Raw genomic sequence first — 10,878 nt, 5'->3', positions numbered from 1 at the left:
CCCCGCGCCTGCCGCCTCGTCTTCCCGCCCGGGTCCCCCCGCCGCGGCAGCCGCGGCGGCAGGCCGCGCACGGCGGAGGCGGAGGGAGGAGAGCGCGGCGGCGGAGGGGGTCTTGGTGGCGGGGCTGGAGAGGAGCGGGGGTGGCGGGGAGGAGGAGGAGAAGAGCCGCATCGCCATGGAGCTGGTGGCTGGAGGTGGAGGGTGCTGCTCTGGTGGGAGCAGCGGGCACGAGTGGAGCTGCAGGGCGGAAGAGGGTGGCGCGCGGGGATGGGGGGAAGCCGGTGGAGAGGCTCGCGGCGCGCCACGTCGCCTCGGGAGGCGCCAGTTCGAATCTCTGTCGCTGACAAGGTGGGTGTTTCTGTTCGTGTTTTACTGAACCTGCGAAAACGCTCTCGGGAGCTGGGACGAGTGGCGTGTTTCTGTTCCGGAGGGCGTTTTCCTTTCTCCCCTGTGAGATCGTGTTCGAGGGAGACGAGGCCCAATATCCATCTCGTGTTGATCGGAGACGAGGCCGAATGTCCATCTCGTGTTTTTCAGAAGAAATAATTTGCAAGCGAATTTGCAATGAAAAGAGGAGCATTCATATTACTACCTACTACCTCCATCCCAAGAAATAAAGCGCACGCATATTTTAAGACGAACTTTGACCATAAAAGTTGAGCAACAAAATCTTGGTTACATTATATGTAATTAGTATCGTCGGATTCGTATTAAAAACACTTTCTAATGATATTAATTTTATACAAATAATCTTTATATATTTAAAGTAATACTTAATCAAACGAAAAACACGTAAAACGAGAACGCTTTATTCCTTAAATTGGAGGTAGTATGATTTTGACTGGACATGTACGAGACTATCAACATCTAGTACATGTCACAAGTCCTCACAAAACAACGAGATATATTTAGCTCAAAGATGCACAATGGAAAGATAGATCATACTTTTCAACTCAAAGTGATCACTGCAATGCAGCATATGCAGCATTGCTACAGAGCAATTCACACACACAAAACAGCATAAAACTCAACTTCCGCAATTCTGTTGTCAGTACTGCTTATACATACCATGGCGGAAGAAAGAACAGAATAAATCTCAGCACACTCGGTTGCATAAGGTGCTGAATGCATTTCTGCAACAAACAAACAAAAAAACACCGTTCCTACAAAAAAAAAAAAAGCTCCAAAAGTGAAAATGCACTCAACATATAAAGGAGTGCAGCTGCACAACTGTGCAAGCAACAGTTAGTTCATATGCAGTAGAGCACACAGAAATGTTGTTTCAAAGAAGCGCAAATATCAGAATTCCCAAGCAGCATAAATTATTCTCCCCACACGAGAGTATAATCCATTACAACTACGGGCAGGCACTCAGTCTGCTGCCATTGCCAATCTTATTAGCCTATATCAATCTGACAAAAATGTGCCTCATAATGTAGAATCTATAGAGGTCAGCTACAAAGGCAACATGTGAATGCTTTGTACATTTTGTGTCCTATTCCAATCATCAAAAAACATATGAAATCTACAGTGTCTCAAACTTGAATCCCTGGGCAACGGCCCGCATACACCTTTACCTGACAATTTGATACCTCTGAAGTACTGCTATGATAAAATGATAATATAAGATTAAGTATTGTCTGGCTCAAGGCGAGTTCAAGCCTCTCTAACCATTACCGCCCCAACGACGTTTCCTTGCAGGTCGCTGATTCTTTGCATCTTCTGCAGCACATGCAACAGCTAGCTGTTCGGCCTTGCCATTGTCTTCCTCCTTTTGGGCAACAACAGGCTCTTTGAACCTATCCCTTCTCTTTTGCATCTTCTCCATCACCGCAAGTATGCGTTTTTCGTCACATTCCTTTGTAGCTCCAACATCTTTTGACACTGCACTGACGGTCTCTAACTGAGCTGCTGAGCTCGCTTCGACCACTGACCTCAATACTGCCTTCCTTGGCTTGCTAAGCTTGCTTTCTGGAACAGTATCCTGATGGTCCTCTTCAATCAGTTCACCCTCCTCAATCTCATCTGCATCGGTATTTTGGCGTTTTTGGCATCTTTTCTTCTCCAAATCCTGGTAGACTGAGTGTTGATAGCTTCCATTCGGTTTCTTCACCTTCTGGCGTACATCCTGGTGTTTGCTACCGTCCAAATTCTTGTCTGCAGCAAGACATCCCCCACTTTCGCTTTCGATTTCACACCTTGTCTCATTGCCTTGGCGCTTAAACTGCAATAAGATGATAATACAAAAATGAGGAACAAAAATCCAGCAAATGGTGAGGCAATGATAATATAAATTTGAGGGACAAAAGTCTAGCAGAGGGTGAGGCGCATGCATGAAAAATTGTGGTACAAAGGTACACCTCCTCTTTTACTGAAACGCCAAATACAAAGAAATAGTCTGAACAATTAAGATATTTGTGTTTCACTGTTGTGTAAAAAACTATTCCTAAAGCTTGGAAAGATAGTCCTTGTCGTTGATACACAAAGGTGTTATAGAAGCAAAGGGCTTTGACACAAGAAAAAACTACGATATACTGTCTTGATCAGCAATTTCCTGTTGGGAGTTGTGATTTTAGTCATTTTACTAGGGTGGTCGGCTTGACAAAGCACATAGGCATACAAAGAGAATGAAAAAGGTCCATTGCAAATCCTTAAGTTTGATGTGTGTTCTAAGTCAAACCCTGTAATTCCAATCCTTGAATTGGGGACCCTGAACTTCCTAATCCTAAGCCATCCCAGGCCCCAAGCTCTTTTGGCATAGAGAAATAGGGGAGGGATGTTGACCATGTCCCCTTCTTTCATTATCGAAAAAATGTCCCCTTCTTTCGAGTTGAACAGTAGGCCTGTCTGTGCCACCCAACACTAAAGCCGGCCCAGGTCTCCATGGCCAGGCTCAAGATCCAGGAGAACCTCGCCGACCTACCAAAGATGACGATGCTACCGAGCACAACCCCCATGTCATCGATGCTACCTTCTCCCATTCTCCACTTTGACCGACGTATGCCCCTTAATCTACTTGGGCAGAGAGGGTGTATTTGGTTTGAGCCCAAACTAACCCAGCAAAAATTTTGGTGAAGGAATTGTGCGCCCTCAGCACGCCCAGGCCCTGGCGAGATTTACAAAGCAGAATAGTGGGGGGGGAGGGGGGGGGGAGGGGGGGCTTCGGCGCACCAATATTTTGGCGGCGTTCCAAATGGAAGACAAATCTAGCGGGTGAGCCAAAAAAACATTGGTAGGGTCAACATCACCAGTAAACCAAACATGCCCTGAGTGTCCCCCGAACATTTGCTTGTGACTACATTATCCCCTTCCCTTGCCACTGCCACCTCAGTGTAGTCTCATACAATCAATTGCACGATTATGCCCTGGTGCCACTGCCACCTCAGTGTAAGACCCACTCCATGGCCGCCGGTTGCAGGTCTCTCCATACTAACCCCATCACCCTTTTTGGCATGTCTCACTTCAGCTGGTGGCATGAGAAGAAAAAAGAGAAAACTAGAAAGTGTTGGTGTTGTGAGAAGAAGAATCAAGGAGGAAAATAGGGCTAGTATTGTATTTTTCTCTTAAAAAGAACTGAAATGTAGGGCTGATCAAATCCTGTAGTAGCGAATGATCCCAATACAGTCAAACACCCAAATGGGAAGTAATGGCTGGGTTGGCCAGGTTCAATGCAGATGTGCGATTTGAATTTCGGGGTTTATTTCAAACTGAATAAACAAACTTTAGAGCTGAAAATGGACCTTTTCCTAAGGAACAATTATCGTCAATTTTGTAGTAGTAATCTGATGCTATAAGATTGTAAAATAGTACATGAGTTACAGACAAAAGTTGGTAAACCGACAACCAGGCCCAAAGGAAAATATCATAAGCCTGTTCTTAAGCAACAAGTATATAATAATTTGGAGGGTATTAGCTGCTAAAAAAATCACAGCACTGCTAAAAATATGTTAACCAAAATGTTCCTCTAAGTATATTAATAAACCATGCAGGCAAGTGAGGAATAATACTTAAGAGTAATTGCATGTGTCAAGTACCAGCTGGATATAACCAGTTGTGAACATTTTTGTTGGACATGAACATGTTGTTGATCTGCACTAAGGATAAAAAGTATGAACCTGACCGTAAATGTACCAAATCGTGAGTATTTAGATGATATGATAAGTCAGAAATAGAAATAGATAGTAACTTGAGACATCTGTTGCTTTCGTTTTCTTATCGATCATACCATCTATCTATCTTTTCACTATCAGGGAAGAATAATTGAACTGAATGTGGTATTGTGGTTACTTCCCATTGACACCTAATCAATCTACCACATTTCTACTAGGGATTCAGAAGGAATATGTACACTTCACCAACAGTTGGAAACTGAAAAATATTTCCAAAAAGAAATAAGTAATAAATATAAATAAATCATGTAGTAGAAAGGCAAGTATTCCAATTGAAGGAAAACAGCAAACATTATTAGAATACAAAAGTGAATTATGCAAGACGAAATACAGCCTGGGATTGAGCTGCAATCATGGGGTATTTCTGAAAACTAATTAGCCACCCCATTGGGCATTTGATTTTAACCTATGAGCTATAACATTTTAAAAGGAAGAGTAAAAGAAACTTTAGTAACAAAAAACTGCAAAGAAACACCCCTTTTCTCAGCATGCCAAATGCTAAAACTTAAATCCAAGCTTTCTCACACATCAGCACATAATTCAGACACTTCTGTGTTATTGGTTTTCCAACAATAAACTTGACTAATTTGACTGCAATCTGGTTCAATCAAAATATCAAAGCACATTACAAGATTTTCCTGTCAGTGACAGTGTGCATCACCTGTCACCGGTTGATGATATGCAGCATGACCCTTTGAATGTTGTTAAATTCCGAATTTCAGAATCTAGCAAGCAAAACCTAATATATTCTCAGGTTATTAATTAACTCCAGAAATAAGACCAAAGGCATTATACAAATACAGAATTTGTGTTAGTTTAAACATTATTGAGTTACAGATTTACAGTACATTTTGTTTGTTTAGAAGTAAGGCTACAATCAAGTGTATTTAAGCATTATTACTTCCTCCATATCACAAATACATGACGCTCCGGACATGCCTTTAATCAAACTTTTAAAACCTTAACTACGGATATATCATTTTAAATATTAAGACTGGAAATAGTAAAATCATACATATAATTTGTCTCAAAAAGTATTTCTACAATATTTATTTGGTTAGAGGGAGTATATATATATATAATACACTCGAGAAAATAAAACCATGTGGAATAAAACCAAAATACCACTGAAAGCACGTGTAAGAGCACATTAATTACAAGTGGATAAGGGCAGTGGGCATTGTACTGACACCGTGACACCTAGTCAATCTCCTCTAGAAGGATAGTAAGCATCAGGAAATGCTATTTATCAAACAAATCAATAAAAGAAAAATTAGCAGCGGATATATTATGTCATGGTACACGGATAAAGCCAAATGTAAAGTACAATAAGTTCAAAATGCTAGCCAGCTCAAGTTCTTGAATATTGTAAGTGCAGTCAGCAGAGAGCAAGGTAAACTTAATTGTACGAGCAGAACAATTTCTCACCACTCACACCTCAAGAGTTGAAAAGGAATTTCATCATTATTATGTATTTTTCTAGAAAAGAACACATTTTCCTTGGAAGTTGATCCATTTGAAGAAGCGAATCGTAACTTAATTGGAAATGCTCAAATAGAAGTTCTGTTCTAGTACGTTTTACTGAGTTCCTATGGCCAGATATACAAAGCAGATACAATATGCTCATGAGGAAAGTAAGTGAAATGGAGCTATAATGTGTGATTTCCTGAACTTGGATCTACTCAATTATTACCTTTTATCAAGGAACAGCACATCTACATCGTGAAGAAGAGCTTGACATGAACATGCCAGTATTTAGTCTATGGTCAGACATACAAACCAGACACAATATGCTCACGAGGAAAGTAACACGGAGGTATAATGTTGATTTCCTGAACTTGGATCTACTCAATTATTACCATTTATCAAGGAACAGCACATCTACATCGTGAAGAAGAGCTTCACATGAACAAGCCTATTACCATTTATCAATTATTCATGTCCTGCTACTGATATATGCAAGTATTTAGTCTGATTATTATCAAGAATCAGGGCATTCCTGGCTTCATACATGTTCAACATACTAAAATCATAGAGGATTTAACACTTCACTGACCACCTATGAGTGAATAATGGTGCAGAAAAATTTAATCACATCAAAGATTGAACAGAAGTATGCAAATGCCGAAACAGGAGCACGGTATAGTCTCAAGGGTGGAAAAGAAGCTAACAAAGTTGTGACAGTGCATTAAAGTGGGACAAGAGTACTAAACAACAATACAATAAGATCAGATATTGTTATGAACGTGCCAACAACTATCCCCTCCAGACAGTAGTTATCCCGGTATAAACCATAGGTCATACCAGAAATACAAAAGCAAGTGTCTAGGGATGCAAGTGGGTCACCATTAGGGTACCATTTACCCTCTTTAGTTCAAAGAAAACTAACTTTTGCAATGGCATTATCATTTTAGAAAAGTTAGTTCTTTTTATTTGAACTAAAGAGGGTACATGGTACCCTAATAGTGATCCGCTTGCATCTCAACAAGGGACAGTTCAAAATGTGGATAACAGGACTAACATGGGCAAAAGCTAACCCATAACCCATAAAAATCTAGAATTGTGTTGCAGAGTTATTCCAGACCTTGCTTACGGACATGGAGTGAGACTATATCTGACCAATATCCAAGTTGGATTAAAAATGACAGAAAAAGATTGTAGGATCTCAACAGAGTATCAGATCATCTAAAAACAGCTTAGACAAGAAGCACATGCATTTTTTGGCAAGTGCTTAAATGCCCACCCAAACGATAGTAACTGAAATTTCAGAGAAAACTGCGGACTTGCAACTATCCACTACTGGACTGAGCTATGTGCAATTCAGTTTCGAGCAGAGCATAAAGCACCACGATTATTTCCCCCTTTCTATGTGCATGTGTGTGTTGACTGAACTCACCATCTTGCCACAAAAAGAACTTAACATGTAAAGGAAAAGATCTATTGAAACTTATATGTGTGTACAACATTGCTGATTTTGTCTTCTCAAAGTTTACCTTTCTTTTCCTATTATTCAAGTGGATGCTATCTGCGTCCTTGAGCTGAAAATTCAAGCGCTCATGCCTTCTCTCAATGTTTGAAATGGTTTTATTATTTCTCATAACGCTGAAACTACAAATGGCTTCTCTAACGAAATCATTCGGCGAATTGTGCACTTCTGCAGCATATGGCCTCTGATCACTGATCATGGATTGGTGATGTGTCAATCTTCTCCCTTTTGGAAACGCTAAGCCGCCAAAATCTTTATGGTTAATGGAGCCCATATCAGCATGGAGCCTCCTCTTGGCTGGCAGAATACAGTAACCAGTCTCAGCGGCTGCAGCAGATCGCTGAATGTTGCCGACTTGAACTGCCGAACTATGCTGCTTGCTATCTTGATCATATCCATCATGATCATATCTCATCATTTCAACGTGCCGGATTCTTTCGTTATCAATGCATCTGTTTCTTGAGCTCAAGGAGGTTAAACCAGGAGAAGGCCAGTTCCTCTCAGAGTTTTTGGGGTAGTCATTTGCCTGAGGAGACAAAACAAGGTGGTAGGGATGCCCCAAATGCTCATAATTGCTTTCTGCAGATCTTCTGCTTCGGTATTCTCCTCTAACCTCAGGACCTCGCAACTCACGAGATCTGTAGCCATTGTAATGGAAAAATTCATCATCTTCACTGTGGTCATGTGTCTCATGTCGGACTCTTCTTGTCTCCTGGTAGTAACTTTCTCTGTATACCCTCCCATCAACGTCATCAGAAACTTCAGCTTTTAGCATTGACTTGTACCCATATCTATAATCATGACGTTGCTGCCACCCCTTGGCTGAAGAGAAATTTTGCACAGCATCTTCATCATCATTGAATTCATGCCAAGAACGGCTTCGCTGATGGTTAGAGACGCGGCTAAAGTGCTGCACATCATTTCTCAAAGCTGCTCTCTCAATAGGTGAATAATCACGCTTTTCATACACCTTATTGCGAACAGCATTGCGACAATCATTGCTGAGGAAAGTGGAGTCAGATCTTTTCCCCTCATACTCTCTAGCATATCTACTAGGGTACCTATCTGCTATTGTTTCTTCCTTGTTAAACACATCATGCCTATCATGCCTTACACGAGCAGAACTTTTCCTCTTCTGTTCTTTTTCCCCTTCACGCCCAAGTTTAAGGATACGGTAGCCATTTTGTCGGTTCGCGTATACTCCACTGGACTTGAAATCAGGTTCATGTGTCCTCAGAAATTTAGTTGCCTTGTGATATCTATCATCAGAAGGTGAGGGGGTAGAGCTATGGCTGTCTCCCTTGTTACTTTCTTGGTCTGATTTACTTGACTGGCGGCACAAAACAGATCTGACATTTGCATCCTTAAATTTGGTGTCTGAATGAAGAGCTTTGGAATTTGAATGTCTATTGGCTCTCTTAAAATAGCGATCATCTGTTGATTCTTCAGAAAGCATGTCTGAATAATCAGAACTAGAAGAATGGCCCCTTGTACAGGCTGAATCTCTTAGATCCAGTTTGCCCCCAGTACATTCTGAGGAACTTGCACTAAGCACTTCCTTATCAACCACCCTATCCACCACAAGGCTGGTTTCTTTCAAACATTTGACACCGGGACTGTTAGCCAATATTCTGCATTTATTGTGATTGAGGACACGGTCAGTTCAACAAACATTTTGTGTAATACAGGATGACATCCTCAAAAAAACAGGAACATGTAGTTTCAGCTATGCTTACCTTTCAGTAGTCATGCACTTGTCATTTACTGTTGAGTTGTCATATGAATTGGAGTGATTTGAGGGTGAACGTGTCATGTTTACCTGTACAATCAGATTACTAGTTAGAAGGCATAATCCAGAAGATATAGCTACGGCATATTAGAGACCTTGAAGAAACATACATGTATCACAACATCAGAATCCCTTTGCCTCGGACGCCACAAATCTGCTGACGGAAGACGTTCAAGCCCACCACCTTCAACATGGATTGCTCTACCCTTTGGCTAGATGTATGGTATTATGTTAGCTCTGACAAAGTGAGCAAAAGGCATGTATTGATTACAGTGCACCAAAGTTAACTTCATATTACCTTGTCAAGGTCATCACTTGCATTGAATTCAGAATAAGTTGCTGGCTTTGGCATTGACTTACAAGATTCAAGATTGTGATATGATTCCTGTATGCAGAGATATGTAAGAGAATACTTAATAAGCACAATGGTAAACCTTCAAGGCCATGCCTCACCTGATCCATTCCAAACGACTTTTCTGCAAGAGATCTGTCTTTCTGTGTGAACTGTTTCTACAGGAAAAAACAGTAAAGTTGTTCTATTATAATTTCCAAACCAACCAAGTCCCAGCATCATGGACAAAAAAGGGTCCTGGAACCTACCATGCCAAAACAATATTTTCTCCAGCCTTCTTCATCCAGACCAAAATTGAAGTAGTCGGTAAGATCTACACCACGTTGTCTCCAAGGCTTCTGTTGAAATGCTTCAATGTTTACATCAAAGACTGTCCTGCGACGTTTTACCAGCATTGAGTAAGCAACCAAATGCAACTACATATCCTAATCATGACAGAAAGACACATAGACAGAAATGATAATTCATCACAGCTAATTCATACCAATAAAGAAGAGAGCAAAGGTCATAAGTGATCTAATGTATAATCACCAACAAGAACAGAAATACTCGTATCACAAAGAGAGCACGGGTAGCAACGCTCGGTGTTAGAGAAAATTACAGGACCATTTGCTTTTGTGCTCGGGTGAAAGTTGGCTCGTACCTGTTCCTTGGCAAGAAAAAGTAATAATCCTTCTGAAATGCATGCTGGTGACCTATATCACCATGTCCTGCGATTGGTACTGTTGTTTTGTCAAGAAGCCCTTTGCAATGGTGCCTGCCAAGCTGGAACAAGGTAGCCAAACATAAAAAAACATATACAATCAACAGAGTTGATACTCTCACAATGGAATAGACTGCCCCATGTACTATGTCGTTGAATTGAAATTTGTTACTGAAATTAGTACATCTACAAAATTGCAATCCCAAGCTACACACCCCGTGTATCACAAGTCAGAAGTCAGAACAACATGAATTGGGATGTAAAGCTTCAGAATCAATTTGGGCTTGCTCACTAAGGCTTGGATATGAATATCAGGGGCCTGTGCAAGCTATGCATCATGGCTTGTATTGAGGCCGATGCAGAAAAATCAGCAAATTTATAGCGATTCCTAATTGCCATTCCCAGCCCAACGGAAACGCCAGCAGAGAAGAGGAAATTTTAGCCAACGTTTCAACGAATTTGACACCAGTAGGTAGCAATTCCTCATAAATTCGCGAAGCATACCTTGCGCAGGCCGCCATCGCTGCCAGACAGACCCTTCAAGAGGCTTGCCCGAAGCTCCCTCTCCTCACTCTCCCCGTCACACCGGCCGGCAGAAGGAGGCGGCGGCGCGCAGCCATCCTCGTTGAGCACGATGTGGAGGTCGTCCTCGCTCTCCTCTTCTTCGCTGCTGCTACTGCTGCTGCTGTAGCACGCGAGCCCGTCCCCCAAATCCACCGCCTCGTTCGCGTCGTCGGAGTCCTTGGCGTTGGAGCCGCCGCTCTCCCCCGCGGCGGCTAGCGCGGCGGTCACCTGGTCGTCGAGGTCGGCGTAGAGGTCGTCGACGTCGTCGTCGTTCGCCGCAGCGGAGGCGGAGGCGGCGTCCGCTGGGTCGGCCAT

General features: G+C 42.0%; 1 protein-coding gene across 2 annotated transcripts; it reads right to left on the bottom strand.

Annotated features, from left to right (window-relative positions):
• Positions 1 to 1,258: 1,258 nt before the first annotated feature.
• LOC124702332 (FIP1[III]-like protein) lies at positions 1,259 to 10,878 on the bottom strand. 2 transcript variants are annotated; one of them, XR_007002411.1, is made up of 10 exons: positions 10,504 to 10,878; positions 9,940 to 10,061; positions 9,545 to 9,671; positions 9,398 to 9,454; positions 9,243 to 9,329; positions 9,055 to 9,156; positions 8,892 to 8,974; positions 7,163 to 8,786; positions 4,831 to 4,908; positions 2,114 to 2,224 (listed from the first exon to the last, which is right to left on the bottom strand). XR_007002411.1 is itself a non-coding variant. In XM_047234461.1 (9 exons), exons 1-9 carry the CDS (start codon positions 10,876 to 10,878, stop codon positions 1,667 to 1,669), a joined length of 3,135 nt encoding a protein of 1,044 aa, XP_047090417.1. In that variant the 3' UTR covers positions 1,259 to 1,666. The 2 variants fall into 2 exon arrangements, 1 of the variants encoding a protein (XP_047090417.1); XM_047234461.1 differs by lacking the exon at positions 4,831 to 4,908 and having other exon boundaries at positions 1,259 to 2,224.

This window comes from Lolium rigidum, chromosome 3 (genome assembly GCF_022539505.1).
Source record: "Lolium rigidum isolate FL_2022 chromosome 3, APGP_CSIRO_Lrig_0.1, whole genome shotgun sequence".
NCBI lineage: Eukaryota > Viridiplantae > Streptophyta > Magnoliopsida > Poales > Poaceae > Lolium > Lolium rigidum.
Note: the sequence above shows the minus strand (reverse complement) of the source record. Positions and strands in the feature narration are given on the sequence as shown.